At 65.4% G+C, this 16071-nt stretch overlaps 1 protein-coding gene across 4 annotated transcripts; it reads right to left on the bottom strand.

Annotated features, from left to right (window-relative positions):
* Positions 1-489: 489 nt before the first annotated feature.
* Positions 490-16045, bottom strand: CYTH1 (cytohesin 1). 4 transcript variants are annotated; one of them, XM_071451322.1, is made up of 13 exons: positions 15945-16045; positions 7637-7719; positions 6900-6964; positions 6221-6287; positions 5938-6056; positions 5565-5645; positions 5361-5473; positions 5139-5287; positions 4932-5044; positions 2480-2558; positions 2310-2381; positions 1842-1996; positions 490-1626 (listed from the first exon to the last, which is right to left on the bottom strand). In XM_071451322.1, exons 1-13 carry the CDS (start codon positions 15970-15972, stop codon positions 1548-1550), a joined length of 1203 nt encoding a protein of 400 aa, XP_071307423.1. In that variant the 5' UTR covers positions 15973-16045; the 3' UTR covers positions 490-1547. The 4 variants fall into 4 exon arrangements, with proteins under 4 accessions (XP_071307423.1, XP_071307422.1, XP_071307425.1 ...); XM_071451321.1 differs by lacking the exon at positions 15945-16045 and adding an exon at positions 12122-14105 and having other exon boundaries at positions 2480-2556; positions 4933-5044; XM_071451324.1 differs by lacking the exon at positions 15945-16045 and adding an exon at positions 10180-10255.
* Between the last annotated feature and the right edge of the window lie 26 nt (positions 16046-16071).

The following is a 16071-nucleotide window of genomic DNA, read 5'->3' as shown; positions in this document are numbered from 1 at the left end:
GTGACTGGACAACCCCTCCAGTCTGATGGTACCAACAGAGCTGGCACAGGCTTGGCACTCCCAGCTCGCCCTCAGCCCCAGCTTGGCTTTGATCCCACTCACACCTGGCACCAGCTGGGTATGAATGCCCTCAGCCTGGTGCAGGACACGGTACCCGAGGGTACCCCCTGTCCCAGGTCCTGCACAGGGCCCTGAATGCCTCGGCCCAGCCAAGCTTGGTGCCCGCAGCAGGGAGCAGGACCAAGAGCTGTCCCAGCCTGGAACAGAACGGAGCACACTGCCCTGTGTTGTGCAGTGAGGCAGCCCAGGCACTGCCCTGCTGCCCAGGGGCCGCTGCTGAAGGCACAAGGCTCACAAACACCCCCAGCACATCACGACCTCGGGCTGGGAGGAGCATGAGCCCAGTCCAGGGCTGGGCACAGGGCAAGGGCTGACAGTGGCAGGGGACTCCTGCCCACCCCAAGCTGCACAGAGTACAGGAGGCCAAGGGAAGCGTGGTGCAAGTATTTATTTGTTGCTGATGTTCAGCACTAGTTTACAAGGCCATGGCAAATTAAAAAAAAGAAAAAAAAAAGGTTAGAATAAAAAATCCTGCCCACCCGCCCCACTCCTGTGAGGCCTCTGCACTGAACCACCCACATACAAAATAATCTAAAAGGAGAAAACTATACAGGAGTATTTACACCTCTGATAAATAGACTAATACTGATCCAGGCGCCTCCAGACCGTGCGTGGGGATGGGGACAGGACAAGACACAGGCGATTGTGAGGCAGAGAGAGAGCTGGGGCCACAGCCCCTGCCCAGCCAGACCCCCATCCCGAGGGCAGTGCCACCATGGCACCATGCCGCCCTGGCACGAGCCATGGCACAAGGATGTGCTGGGGCAACGCCACCGAGTGCTGCCACATCCGAGCCACGGCTCCCACGGCCGGGTGAGGGCACATCCCTGCCCTGCCTGGCACCACTGCTCAGCCGTCCCTGCCCTTCGTCCCTCCTGTGTCTGGGGACCACTCCAGTGCAGGGGTGGCTGGGAGGGTCCAAGGCAGCAGCGTGGGGACGCCCAGGACAGACCCAGGCCCGCTACAACGAGGGCCAGGGGCTGTATCTCTGCAGGGCCCCCCGGGCTGACACCCCACACCCCAGCACCTGTGGCACCCCAAAACCGCCAGCTGCTCACCAACAGCTGCTCACCCTCCTGCCCAACACCCCAAGAGCACCTGAGCACGGGTGCCTGGGGACCCAGTGTCACGGGGCCACAGGCGTGCTGGGGGTCGGAGGCTGGGAGGGTGCCCGTGGTGCTGAGGCCAGGGCTCCCAGGGGGGCTGTGTTCAACCTGAGCCTGTGAGGGCGCTGTCAGGTGATGAGGCAGTGATGGGGGCCAGAGTCACTGAGATGCCCGTGCCCCTTCCCTCCCCCCACAGTTAAGAGATGGCGAAGCTGAAGCTGGGCCCTGGGCCTCAAGGGCCAGCGTGCAGCGTGGCCCCCACCCCACATGCCCCCAGGACAGGGGAACACTTGGGCTGGCCTTGCAGGGCCAGTCTGGCTGCTAGTGCCTCTTGGTGGAGGAGACCTTCTTCTTCCTGGCAGCCAGCATCTCGTAGAAGGGGTCCCGGCTGATGGCTGCCCTGGCAGGGGAACAAGGGCTGGGTCAGGCCAAGCTGCTGCAGTGATGGGTGCCACCTGCCTGGCCTGGCCCTGGGCAGGTCCCCTTATATCCCTGGGGAAGCTTTCTTCCCCCATGCTTGCAGGATGCCCTGGGAAGCACTGGCCCCTTTAGGACAGCAGGCAGGTCCCTGCTGTGCCCAGTGCTGTGCCCCCACACGCCCCTCCAAGCACTCACTTGATGCACTTGATCCACTCCTCCTTCTCCTCGGGCGTGGGGGCAGAGATGCGGTACACGGTGTGGTTCCCCTCCACCACACGCCCATCTGCCTCTGTCTTGCAGGCCTTGATCACCTGGTCCTTGTTGTCAGGGATGTAGAGCTCAAAGCAGTTCTGGGAGGGAGAGAACGCTCAGACACAGCCCCCATTTCCAAGGGGGAGCCCAGACTGGGAGGGACAAAGCAGAGCCACACACCCTGGCACAGCCACCCCAGCATGGCACAGAGGGACAGACACACCGTGATTGTCACCCCCTGGCCCTGCATGTGCCCCTGTGGTGACCAGCCCCACTTTGATGAAGGCACTGACCACTCTGGAGCCCCCTGCCCCTCCTGGGGACATCTCAGGGTGCTGCAACACCTCCCAGCTTCCCCTGCCCAAGCCAAAGCTGCCCCCAAACCCCAGAGGACACTGGCACAGCACTCACAGGCTTCTTTGAGTCCTCCACCTCACGGATGCTCAGGTTCTCCAGGGGGATGATGCCACGGGGCTCCTTATCCTGGTGCAGCCAAGCAGATGTTTAGCTGTGGGGTGGGACACCCCCTGTGCAGCCCCTTCCCTGCCCCAGCCCAGCTCACCCTGCAGGAGCCCACTCACCGTTGTGTACTCGAAGTAGTAAAGGCAGTTGTCCGTCAGGATGAACCAGCGCCGCTTCCACGTCTTCACCCTGCCTCCTGGGAGCAGAGAGGGCCAGTCGGGCACAGCGCTGCTGAGGGGGCCGGGCACACGGCAGCTCGGGCACACGGCACCGGGCCGGGCACACGGCACCGGGCACACGGCAGCTCGGGCACACGGCAGTGCAGAGCCAGCCGGGCACACGGGCCCCAGCAGCAGCGCAGCCCCGGCGGACACACAGAGCCAAGCAGAGGCAGGCAGCGGCGGGCAGCAGCAGCAGGCAGCGCACACCGCACCCACCCGAGCAGGAAGCGCACGGATGAGGATGGAGGCGAGGGCGGCAGCGCTCCCACCCAAACACAGATCAGCACAGCTAGAGGGAACTGCGGCCAGGCAGCTCCCTGCGAGGACACGGGGGCTTTCTGTCCACACTGACCATGGTCCTGCTCGTCCTGGACCCCGGGCAAGGCAGACCCAAGGCCACAGGGTCCACAGCTGCCAGCACAGTGGGAGAAGCTGCCCTGCTCTCCCAACCCGGGCCCACCTCCCCTCCAGTGCAGCCATTGCAGCAGTGCCGAATGCAGGATGAGCACCCACCCTTGCAGGATCCAGCATGGACACCAGGAGCCACAGTGTACACTGGGGGTCCTGCTCATCTCCTTCCCTGCCAGGAAGGCCCTGTGGCCCCTGCTGCCCTGTGCCAGCTGGCAGCCCACCCCTGGCCCTGCCCCAGAGCAGTTCTGAGGGCCAGCACCAATGCTGCCCAGCACCTTGGGGTGCAGGCATTGGAGCAGTGCTGGTGCCTCGTGGGGACTGCTCTGAGCCCTTAGCACAGGGCACCACGCAGATGGATCCCATCCAGCTCCAGCCACTTGGCATGCCCTAACCACCCGTGCACAGGCTGGGGCCTCTCCTGAGGACACCCCAAACCTGTCCCCATCCCTTGTGTCACCGGAGGCAAGGACCCACTGGCCAGGCTGAGCTGTCTGCAGACATGGGGGTGCACAGCTGGGTGGGTGGCAAGGTGCCACCGCGGCCCCGTCCTCCCCCGGGTGGCAGAGGAGGCCACAGGCCTTGGGGAATGCATGGCATGGGCAGGGCTGGCACCCCACGTCCCTGCCTGGAGGTGGAGAGGGGCTGTCCTGCAGCAGGCGAGGTCCCCGGGTGTGTGGGGTTAGCAGCAACAGCAGCAGCAATGAGACTCATCACCAGCAATTAAAAACGCAAAGGAAACGAAGCCCCAGCAGTGTGAGCAGAGCAGGGAAGAGGGGTACGTACCTCCTGGAGTTGGGGGCAAGGAAAGGAAGAGCCAAAATCATGGAAACATATAAATGAGGGAGAAAAGAAAATTAAAAAAAAAAAGGGAAAAAAATAAAAAGAGGAACCCCAAAGCCCCCCCCTTGCCCTGCGGGTCAGTGGGGCCGGGCTGCAGCAGGGAAGCTGTGAGGGGTTGGGCCAGCGGCAGGGCTGTGGGGGCTTGACTGCCCTGGCTCACTGTGGCTCTGTGCGATGGGGCTCCTTGGCTGCTGGGGACAGGGCCTGGCTCCCTCCACCCCCTGGCTGACCAGCAGGGTCCTTCCCTGCCCCCCAAGACACTTGGAGTCCACAGCCACTCTGCTGCCTCTCCGCCACCCCATCGGTGGTGCCAACCTGAGCCTGGGTGTGCAGGGCCCCTCCAGGCAGGGACAGGAGAGCCTGGGGCTGTCCTGTGTCCCCCCACCCCAGGGCAGGGAGCAGGCAGCTCTCGCTTTCCCCTCCCAAGAGTTGGCCACGTATCAGGAGCTCTGACCCCAGGCAGAACCCTGGGGAAACGCCCCAGTGGACCCCGATCCTGCCAACACCCACTCCCCCTGCTAAACCCGGGCAGAGGATCCCCCAGAGGTGCCAAGAAGAGAAGCCACAGGAGCCAGGGCGCGGAGGCTCCGGCTGCGGAGCAGGGTGCAGCAGGGATGCCATGCATGCTGCCTGCATGTGGAGCCGGGATGCGAGGTGGTAATGCTGTGGGAAGGTGAGGCAGGGGCTCGTCTGTGCTATGGAGGGGAACGCACGCAGCCTGGGGCAGCTCGCCGCTTGCTCCCGGGGGCCTGCTCCACATCCTGCTGTGACTCGGTGACCTGAAGGGCCTCGAGGTCTCTGTGCTCTGACACCAGACCCTGGTACCAGCTCTGTGCCCCAGGGCTTGCCCAGCCTAGAGGCAGAATCCCCCAGGACACCCACCCGGCCACTCTGCAGGGCCTCATCACTCTGAGTCCGCTCCTGCTGCCCAGCCAAGGGAGGATGGAGGGCTGGATGTACAGCTGCCTTTCCCATGAAGGCTGTGCCTGTCTCTGTAGCCTCCTCATGCTCTGAAGACCCAGGCCAGCAGGAGAAGTGTGGGAAGCCCAGGGGCATTGCACCCTGGCGACAGCCTGCCCTCCCTTGCTGCTGGCACTCACCGAGCTTCAGGAGCCAGCCCTCCCGGTCGGGGTTGAAGAAGGTGTGGGTGAGGTCATTGCCATCATCCTCAGGGATTTTGAAGGGCTCATTCTTGATGCTCTCGTACAGATTCTGGTACAATGACATGGAATCAGCTCTGCTTTGCCCTGCAGGCCCGTGCTGGGCCCTGCTCTGGGCCAGCTTTGCAGCCTGGCCTGGCCCTCACCTGGAGCAGCTCCTCAGGCAGGTCCCCCCCGTCATTGATGCCGCGGTTCATGGCGATGAACCGCTCTGCCGTGGGCTTGTCCTTCACGTTGGGATTGTGCAGGCTCGTGTTCAGCATGATGATGGCAAAGGACAGCACGTAGCAGGTGTCTGCAGGGGCAGAGGGGAAAGTCAGCTGTGGGGCAGGATGATACCAGGCACACCATGTGGGACAGGCACTCACCTGTGGACTGGAACACACCGGGGTTGCACTGGCAGTACCGCTGGGCAAAGGCCTCCATCATCCGGTCAATCTTCTGTGCCTCCCCTGGCAGCCGGAAGCTCCACAGGAACTGCCTGTGGAGAGCCAGCTGTGCTGCTGGTCTGGGGGCTCCACGGCCCCCAGCACCCTCCGTGGGCCACGCTCAGCTCCCAGCCCCTTACTCACCGCAGGGCCTGCACAAGGTTGAGGTCAGTGAATTCATGCAGCTCCACAAAGGCATGCAGGACTTGGATGTTGAACTCATCCCTGTGGGAACAAAGCCAGAGCACGAGGGATGCATGATCAGCAATCCTGTGACTGCTGAGTGGCTCCACTGTCCCTGCCCTTCTCCAGAGTCTACTCACGCATGGGGGAGAGCTGCACATACCCCCGGTCTGGTCTGCACAAATCACCCACTTGCAAGAGCCAGCCATGAACTGAATACCCCCAGCACCCCGGGTACCCCCAGTCAGCTGCCCTGTGAGCTCAGAGCTGCAGGGTCCCATCTCTCAGGTGGCAGGAGCCCAGAGCCCCCCCAGGAAACCCGAGCCCAGTGCACCTCTCGCCCAGGTAGTCGCCGATGGCTGTCTTGTTGAGGCCCTCTCCCTTGTACAGGAACTGCGCAATGTCCTCGCACGTGTTCTTCAGCAGGTCGTTCTCAATCAGGAACTGGATGCCCTGGAGGGGTGCAAGAGAGGTGCTTGGGGGTCTGTGGCTGCCCCCGCCAGCCCCTGCCCTGGCTGCTGGCTCTGCCCCAGCCCCACCAACCTGGACTGGGAGGTGGTAGAGCCCTGCACGCCCCCAGAGGCAGGTAACCAGCCCTGCTCCCCATCCCACAGTACCTTCTTGGGATCCATGTTGAACTTCTTCCTGCCCATGGCCACCTGCTTGTTCCTCTGCATGTTTTTCCTGCAAGGCATGAAGCAGCTCTGAGCACCTGGCAGAGCCCCACTGGGGCAGTGCACTGTGGGGAGGGTCAGCCTGGACCGAGGGGACCCAGGCCCCCATGCTGGACCCACAGAGGACACAGCCAACACACTGCTCCGTGGCCTGGGGCTGCTCTCAGCCTGCCAGGCCCCAGAACAGAGCAGAGCTGCCATCCCGTGTCCTTGGGGTCACCCTGAGCAGAGGGGGGGCAGGCACAGCACCTGTCAGGTCACCCAGACATGGGCAGGCTTGGGTGAGCTGGCTGTGGCAGGGCTCTGGGGAGAGCAGAAGGGGACAGTCTTTATTCTTCATGCCCCAGTGGGTAACTGGGAATGAAGCTGGGAGTCAGCTCCCACTGGGCCCCCGATCCCGACTGGCACCAGCTCAGAATAACAAAGCTTGCCAGTGGCTGCGGCCAGACAGAGGGGCTGGGGCTTGGAAAAATAGACCTGGGAGCAGCAGATCATCCTGGAATCCTGCTCCCAGGAGCTCAGAGCGCCTGGGAAAGCTGCTCACAGCAGCACTTGTGGGCCAGGGCTCAGCTGCCCTCAGCTCCAGCACAGCCCTCGGGGGCTCCACGGCGCTGGGACTCACCTCTCCTCCGTGGAGCCCAGGTTCTCGATCTCATTCGTCACTTCTGCTATCTCATCCTTCAGGCGCTGTGGGGAGAGGGGGCACTGAGACAAGGAGGTGCCTCCCCCACAAACCCTCCAGCCCCCAGCCCTGGAGACAGCCCCACTCCCCCACAGCCTCTCCTTCCTCCCCTCCCTTCTCCCCCCACCCTCAAGTGCTGCCCAGGGGCTGAACCAGCTCAGAGGGCACCGGCAGTGGGGCTGCCTGCCCCCCACTGCTAATCCCTGCAGCACTGCCAGGCTCCCAGCGTGCAGGAAGGAAGAGATTCAGAGGTTAACAAAATTACCCCTAATCCCTCCAGATCATGCCCAGCATATGGCAGTAATTAGCCTCTGCTGCCTTAATCAGGGACACGACTGACAGTGTCCCAGATGAGCCCCGACCTCACAGGCACTTGCCAGGGCAGTGGCCTGGCCCAGATACGTGGTCTCTGCCCGTGCCAGGCAGGGGCTGGCACAGACTGGCACAACTGCACAGCCTGGAGCTCTGCAGGGTACAGGAAAAGGCACGGCTGCTTTGGCAGGGCAGGGATGGCTGGCTGCCACCCGGGGCCACATCCCAGCTGGGACCCCGTCCCCAGAGCCCCCTGGAGGAAGAGCTGTGGGGCAGCAGCACGAGGGATCCTGGACGGGGCTCCAGGGACCCTGCCAGCCAGGCTGCTCTCTCTGGGCCAGTGTGTGGGTCCCTGGGCATCGTACCTGTATGTCAGCCAGCAGCTCCTGCTTTCGGCGGCGGATGTTCTCCAGCTCCTGGCACTCCTCCGGGGTCAGGTCACTGGGCACTGGGGAGAGACACGACCAGGTCAGCACGTGCGCTCCTGGCAACCAGACCTGCCAGGCTCCTGGCACAGCCTCTGCTCGCAGCCAGCAGCTGTGGGCCTGGCTGGGGGCAGGACGTGGAGGTGCTGGGTGGCAGGAGGAGCTGGGCTGGCGAGCAGTGTCCCCAGCTCCACACAGAGGCCAAGTGGCACCAATGGCATGAAAGGAATTTGAGGGCAAGGGCATCTGCTCCTTCAGACTGTGGCAGCTGCAGAGTGAGAACCAACACGGGCCCCCGCATCACCTCCAGCACTGCTTCTGCCAGCCCTGCTCCCCCTCCAGTCCCATTTCCCTCTGCTCTGCCCCACCCGGGCTGGTGTGGGTGCCCATTCTGCTCCCCACGGCTGGGCAGCTCTGCTGTGCCCTGCAGCACAGCTCCACACTGACCTGCAGCCCTGCAGGCTGTTCTGCTGCACCAGGTCAGCCCCAAACATCAACCGGCTCCTTGCAGCTCCCTCTACAGTGGATTCATTATTCTGGGGCAGAGCCTGGAGCTGGTGCACCCTCCAGATAGACCTCACCTGCACACCACAACATCTACACCTTCCTGTCACCCTGGGGAGCCAGATACCCCCTCTACAACACCATCGCCCAGGGCCAACACATGGTCTCCTTGCTCCAGGAACATTCCTAGTGCTCCTTGGCGTGTGACCTCCGTGCTTCATGCTGACAAGGTATCCCATTCCTGTTCCCTCCAGTCCCCAAGGTCACTGGCTCCTTCAAGAGTGCTCCCAGCCCTCCTGCTATGCTCCTGTCTCCCAGCTGGTTCTGTGTGTTGCACCAAGGTCACCTGTAAGGACACCAAAACACCTTCCCCCTCCAGAGTTGTCCCCAAGGGAGTGACAGCAGGATCTGCCAGCTCAGCTCTCGTGTCCTCCCCACCTCCCACCCTGGGGTGCTGGGAACAGGCGTCTGTAGGGCTGTGCCCATCCTCCCTGCCCCAAGCATGACCCCCTGACCCGTGAGGTCCCGTGTGCCACCACATACAGCCACCACTGCCACCAGCCCAGACTCACCAGTGTCCCCAGCGCAGTCACTGCCCCGCACCAGGGCCCAAAGACACCGTGTGCCTTTGGACCAGCACTGTCCTCAACCGTGCATCGATTCCCCCGGCACTGCCTCAGTGGGAGCTCCCTGGGTGACCCTGCACCCTGAATCTCTGAGCTCAGCACTTCCCGGCTCTGCCCTGGGTCTCATCAGCTTCCTCCTTCACAGCCCCTTGTTGCCAAGGCTGAGGCGCCTCAGCTTGCGACACTGTCCCTCAGACATGCCAACACTTCCCAATACTTTCAGTCTCCCATGTCGAGCCAGACAGGTCGGCTGGTGGCACCAGGTTAAAAGTTACTCACAGCACCAGAGCTGTGCCGATGCATCCCAGCACCTCCCGCACGCCCCATTCTCAGCATTCCCACCGGCACCAGCCCCTGCTGCCAGGCCCCCAGGGCGCCCTGCAAGCCCAGGCTCGCAGGGGGAGGGATGAGCTGTGTCACACCCGCTCATCAGAAACCCCCAAACCCCTGGGCTGCTGCCTGTGCCACAGGACCCTCCTGCCCAGCTGCAGGACCCTCTTGTCCAGCCGCCAGACCCCCAGCCCGGCCGCAGGAAAAGCCAAATTCATGCCAGGCCTCAGGCAAGCCCTCAGCTCTGCCTCTTCCTGCCCACCTGGGAGAGGACAGGGGCTCCAGCCGGGGTCCCAGCGGCCCCGGGACAGGCGTGGGGCAGATGAGACGCTGCAGGGCAGCAGGACAGGACGGCAGGGCTGCTCCAGAGCCCCAGAAGGTCCCTCCCCGGTGGAGGCTGAGCACTCGTGACAAGCAGCCCAGCCATGTCAGCAGCAGCCAGAGGAAGAGAAACCCCAGACGCAGGAGCTTTTCTGGGGAAGGAAGGCGGCATTAACCCTTCCCTGGCTCTGCACAGCAACTGCCCGGGAGAGCCCCAGCGAGCCTGGCGGCAGGCAGAGCAGCGCTGGGGGACGGGAGGGTGGAACGGACACTGGCACAGGGGTCACACAGGGACCCACCACACTGCAGGATCCCAGCACGGCCGGGCTCCCCGCCAGCACAGGAATGCGGGGGCTCCCCCGGCAGGACCCTGCCCCGGAGCAGCGGGATGCGCCCATGGGGCTCGGCGCTCACCCCAGAGCAGCACCCGCAGCCCCTCCGCACCTCTCCCAGAGCACAGCCCCGCCGCACAGGGCCCCGCCGGCCTCGCCCTCCGTCCCAGCGCCGCCCGAGGGCAGCGGGGCACACACGGAGCCGCCCCCGCCCGGCCCCCCGCGCCCCGGCCCGGCTCACCGTGGCCCTGTGCCCTCAGCACCATGGTGCCCGGGCTGTCCCCGGCCCCGCCGGCCGTGCCCGAGCTGCCGCGCCGGGTGCGGACACCTGCAGCCGCGGTGCTTCCGCGGTGACTCAGGGCCCCCGTACCAATGAGCTCCGCGGCCTCCCGGGCGTCATCCCGGCCTCGCCAGGAGCCAGCACCAGCACCACCCTGTTCCTGCCGCCATGAGCCGGAGCCGCCAGCACCTTAACTCCTGTGCTCCCGGCTGGGTGGGAATGGGCGCCGGGGCTGCTCCCCCTCCCTGGCTCAGGGCCCTATGCTGGGGTCCCAGCCAGGCAGGCCCCGGCCCATCCCAGCCCTTCCTTCCTCGGAGCCTGCCAGGACACCCGGCCCGGCACATCTTGAGCTCGCTGCGCAGCGCCGGGCTCCCCTCCCTTCCCCTCCAGCAGACCCCCAGCCCCGCAGCTCCCCCGTCTCTGCCAGGGCTCTCCACTGCAGGTCCAGGCCCTGTGCTGGCCATGCGGGGACCGCTGGTGCCCGCTGCCCTCCGCAGGCTCCAGGGCATCGCCCACAGCTGGCTGGGACGGGAACTGGAACCAGGAGAAGGACCAGGAGCCATGCCAGCCCCCACGGGATGTTGTTCCGCACTGTCTTGCCCCCTTGCTATGGGGTGCCTGTAGGGACCCCACTGCTCTGGGCAGGACCCCTGTGTGGCGAGTCCGGGTGTTGTGGGGCTGTGCCTGCAGTGGGAGCAACCCCAGCAGGTCCCTGTCCCCATGCCTGCCCCTGTCAGTTCCCTGAGAGGCTGCATCAACTTCAGCTGCCTTGACTCAGCTAAATCCTGCTCAGCAGCAGGAGATGGAGACACGGCACCCAGAATGCCAGCTATGGAGTAAGGGGAGGGTGGGCTTCAGAAGCCTCGGGGTGTCCTTCGGCCCCCTGAGCTACCGCAGCAGCCAGCCCTGCTGCCGGCCCACGCTGTACCACACCAGAGGGACATCAGCCCCGGGGTCAGCCAGGCCATGGGGACGAGCCCAGGGTCTCTGTGTGCTGCTGCGGGTGCTGCCGCCCCCACCCCTTGGTGGGGTTCCGTGGGGCCCCCAGTAACATCCTGCTTGTCTCCTCACACCACATCCTGTTTCCACCATGTGCACACCCTGGGTTGCGTCAGCCCCATCCTTCCCCACTACAGCTGAGGTGCATAAGGAGGAGGGTTGGGGACAGGCCCTCCTAGGCTGCTGGACCCTGTGCTCAAGACACTCTCCTGCTTTTGTGCAGCCCTGCCCAACACCCCATTAACCCAGATGGGTTCCCCCACCCAGAGCCCACCAAGGAACCCTGTCCACAGCCACTACCTTGCTCCCAGTGGCTCAAGGCTCCAACATTCCCGTGCACAGACCTCCAGCCTCCAGCATGGCTGGGTGAGCTCCAGCTCAGCCATGCCTACAGACACTGTGCCTGTGCAAGGAATGCAGCCAGGCTGGCACCTCACCTGCTCGAGAGGAGCAGAGCCCAGCTCAGCCACAGGGCTGGCCAAGGGGGTCCCACAAGCCCCTGCCCCACTGCACAGCTCCCCAGTCCCACAGCTGGGCACAAGCCAGCAGGTCACAGAGGTGGCTGACCTTCAGCACACTCACAGCATGGCAGCGGCTGGGCTTTCCCACACAGAATTCCCTTTGGAGAGTGCCACCCTGCCCTCTGTAGCCACCAGCACTTCTGATGAGGGCACCGAGCACTCACACACCCTCTGGGGCAGGGTGGAGGGGCTGGGGTAGGACCTGCCACGGCCATCCTGTGCTGCCTGTGACCTCCCAGCCGCCACTGCTGGCTCCCCAACACCCCTGTCCCACACCATGGCACCAGCTCCAGGGCAATGCCAGGCGAGGGGCCCGGCACTTGGAGAGAGGCCCGAGCTTGGGAAGGCCGGCAGAAGAAGGAGGCAGTGAGACGGTGAGGACACTCTGTGCTGCTTTCAGCAGGAGCCATATGGAGCCAGAGCCATATGGAGCTGAAGCCATGGGCCCTGCCGTGTCTGCTGGGGGATGGGAGCCCCGCGGCACAGAGGGGAGGGGGGCACGCCGTGCCTACCTGCCTTGGCAGCCACCGAGGGGCAGAGGAACGCCTGGAAACTGGAGGCGCAGAGCTCGCTGACCGTCCCCATGCCACGGGGGTCCCACGCAGGATGCCACCAGCTCCGGGAGGGCAAGGCAGGGACGGGCAGAGGTCAGGCAGGTGCACACGGAGGCCAGGCAGGCGCGCGTGGCCGAGCAGTGGGCTCCCCGGTACTAGGCAGGCAGCCCGTACCGAGGGCAGCTCCCCGTGCCTGGGCAGGGCGCGAGCAGGGCAGCCGGAGCAGTCCCGGCTGTGTCTGGAGCTGGCTCTGGCTCTGCGAGGGGAGCTCCAGCCGCAGGAGCCCACGCGCCAGCCCCAGCCAATCCCCGCCGCACCGGCACGCCAGCCCGTGCCACCGCCGGAGCCACAGCGGGCGCCTCAAAGCCACTTGGAGGACGAGGAGTTTGGGAAGTTCCCAGCAGCCCCCCTGCCCGGGCTGCCTGCCCCCGGCAGCCCCCTTGCCCCCGCAGGGGGCCGGCAGCGGGGTATTTTTAGAGAGGTTTTATCCCTCCGTATTAGAGCATTAAGCATCAGGAGCCGGCGGTCGCATAGCAACGAGCGCCGCATGAAGGAAGGAAGGTGCACCCAGAGAAGCACGGCGGTGCGAGCGTGGGGGTGCCAGCACAGCCCCCGCTCCTGGGGTGCAGGGCCTGAGCCCCAGCTCTGACCCAGCCCCACAGGCTCAGCCAGCCCTGCGTGCCAGCACCTCTGGTCATGGCCCAGGGGTACTGCCCACTCTGCTGAGGCGCTGAGTGTGGGGGCTCCTGCAGCAGGAACCGGGGGTCGTGCCCTGGGATCCCAGGCTGGGGACAGCTGTGGAGCTGGGGAAATGCACAACCCTGCCAGCCTCCCACCCCACAGGCACTGAGCAAACCCAAACCGGACTGACAGCTCCTTTCCTCAAAGCAGGAGCGATCTTGAGCACAGGGCACGGCCATGAGTAACAAACCCCAGGGCCTGTCAGGGCAGGAGCAGCTCGACAGCTCCGCTCACCCGCCCCTGCATCCACTGGGATCGCTGAGCCAGGAGTAACTTGAGCAGGGCAGGCAGAAGCCCAGACGGGGCAGGCAGTGGGGAAGGGCACCCTGGCAGGCAGGAGCAGTCCCTGATCCCTGACTGCAGAGGGAGGAGAGAGTGGAGAAGGGCAGCTGACAGGGCTCCGAGGGCAGCCAGGCCCTCACTGCTGATGTGACTGACCTTCTGTTTCAACACCACTTCCCCTTTCCCAGGGGCCAGAGCAGCGGTTGCCACATCACCAGGAGGCAAAAGGGCAAGCGAAGGGAGCCAGGAGCACAGGGGAGGCCGAGCTGGGCACGTGCTGTACAAGCGCCTGCCTGGGCCTGGACTGGCATCTGGAGAAACCCCAGTGTGCCACAGGCACGTGGGTGCTGTGGCTGGGATGAGCAGGGCCAGGTGGCATCTCCCACACAGAGTGACCTGGATGCCTGGCTGGGTCCCTGCAGCCTGTCCAGGCAAGGTGGGGCGTTTACAAACCACAGCTACGGCCCTGACATGACTGCAAGTGTCAGCAGCAGGGCTCATTGTTCTCTGCTCCAAACACCTCAGGAGAGGAACTGCCTCTGCCCAAGTCCCTGGCTCTACTCCCCAAGCACTGCCTCTCTGCCTCTGACCTGGGAGTCCATCCCTGAGCTCTGTGGAAGAGTGGCTCCCCAAGCTGGGCACAGGAACTTGCCCAGGCTGACCCCACACTGTGCAAGGGAAGGGCTGGGACATCAGCAGCAGCTCCCCCAGCAGCGCTTCCTGGTGCCCAGGGACATGCCATGGTCCCAGCACGGGACATGCCATGGTCCCAGCATGGGACATGCCATGGTCCCAGCATGGGACAGCCAAGCCTGTGCCAAAGGGCTGCCAGCATCCACTGGCCAAACAGGCCTTTGCAGGCTGGTGGCGAGGAGGGCAGGGACTACCTGGGTGAGGAGCCCCTCAGGCAGCCTGCTGCAGAGCTGGCAGCCCACCCTCCTCTGGGGATCCCCCACACCTTGCAGTGCCCACCCTGCCACCACACACCCATCCTTGCCCCAGACAGCGAGGCCCCCTGGCACAAGCTGCTTTGCTGGAGGCTGCATCAACCCTGCTTAGAGAAATCCCTTAATCCCCAGGCCAGAGTGAGCAGTAATCCCTTGGGTGAAGCAGGATTACCAGCACTGCCCAATCCCCCTCTCCCTGGGGCCAGCCTGAGCTGTGATGGGGCCCAGCTCAGGACACGGTGCCAGGACAGGACTGCGCTCCCCACATCCTCTCACCGGTGCTGCAGCTCGGCCAGGCAGGAGCAGCCAGGATGGTTCCCCGCGGTCCAGAGGCGTCTGAGCCACACCACTGCTCTGGTCAGTTCCGCTCTGGGGTGGGTTCAGCCTCGCTGCTGTCCCCACGGGGAGATGCTGGGAAGGGGGTGGGAGTGCAGCCCCACGCCCCGGCAGGAGCAGGGGGAGCGAGCACACATCTGTGCCGCCAGCTGCTCGCCCTGGGATTTGCTCTCTGCCGAGGCAGACGGCTGAAGAGAGGCCGTGAGCCGTGGGGCAGACACTGGCGTCAGCACAATCCCACCAGAAAGGGACTGCCCGTCGGCTCCCACCGCACTACAGCCTCGCAGAATGTCCTTGGCTAAACCAACTCAGCTTAAGGGCTTTGGGGCAGTGGGTTGTGCTGCCCCCAGCGCAGGAACAGTGGGTTGGAGGCGGCTGTGCACTCCCTGCGTCCCCCGCGGCAGGATGAGCAGGACATTTCTAACGCTGAGAGATGACCCGGGATGTCTTCCAGGTGATTCCGGGAAGCACCGAGAGGCTGCTGGCAGAACCACTCCCCACAGCGCTCTCCCGCTAATGGGCTGTGTCTGACAACACCCGAGCCAGGCCGCAGCCGCCGGCACCTTCCTTATCTCACACAGTGAAGTCCTCGCAGCCCAGCACTGTCACTTCTGGGGTGGAACAGCAGCTCCTAATCGGCCGTGTCGCAGAGCCGGGCAGGAAGCCGGCCGTGAACCAGTACTGCCGGCAGTGGCACTTGGCCGGCACCAGCTGCTCCCAGGAGGAATGGTCACCAGCACGGCTCCAGCACCGGGGCCATGGCCCCAGACCTCACCCAGACTCCGGTCTCCCCTCAGCAAAGGCCCTGTCCAAGGAAAACCACCTGCCGACACACGGGCAGCTGCCTGGGAGAGCCCGGCACAGGCAGGGCGTCCCTGCCCAGTCCCGGTCCTCGGCACCGGCAGGAAGGAACGCTCTGCGGGCACGGAGGGCAGAATGCACGGGCATGAGAGGGGAGACCCTGCAACCGCCGAGCCACCGGGCCCGCCCGGGAGCGGCTCCGGGCACACCGGGAGCTCCCGAACCGGGGGCTCTGACATTCAGCAGGCACCATCGCGGCCAACCTGCCCCGAGCTCTGCGGGGCCGGGCTCGGCAGTGCCGGGGGAGCACCGGACGGAAGGCGTGCGGGCAGTACCGGAGCTCCGCGGCCCCGGGAGGGCGGCCCGGCGGCGCGCCCGCCCCCCGCGCTGCCGGCGGGCACCAGGTGCCAGTTCCGCCCGGCGCTTCCTCCGCCGCCACCCGCACGATGCCGCCAAGGCCGCTCTGGCACTTGCGGGCGCAGGTCCCGCAGCCGAATCCCCGCCCGTCCCGGAGCCACCGCCCCCGGTCCTGCACCTGGGAGCGGCCCCGGCCCAAGCGCGCCCCGCCCGGGAGAGGCGCCACCGCCCAGCGGGGACTACGGACTACCCCGGCGGCTCGCCCCGGGCCAGGTGGGTGTCCCAGAGCCCCCCGCCCGCCCCCGGCCCGCACTGACCGCAGCCGCCGCCCTCCTCCTCCTCCATCCCGCCGCCGCCGCTCCGGCCCCGCCCGCGTGACGAGCGCGCCGCAGCCGCCACGGCCGGCACCACGTGACCTGGGAGGGGCGGAGCCTGGCAGACCCC

Source organism: Agelaius tricolor, unplaced genomic scaffold (genome assembly GCF_023055355.1).
Source record: "Agelaius tricolor isolate 1412-34295 unplaced genomic scaffold, bAgeTri1.0.p SCAF_32, whole genome shotgun sequence".
In the NCBI taxonomy this organism is placed as follows: Eukaryota; Metazoa; Chordata; class Aves; order Passeriformes; family Icteridae; genus Agelaius; species Agelaius tricolor.
This window is presented reverse-complemented; position numbering and strand designations above follow the sequence as displayed.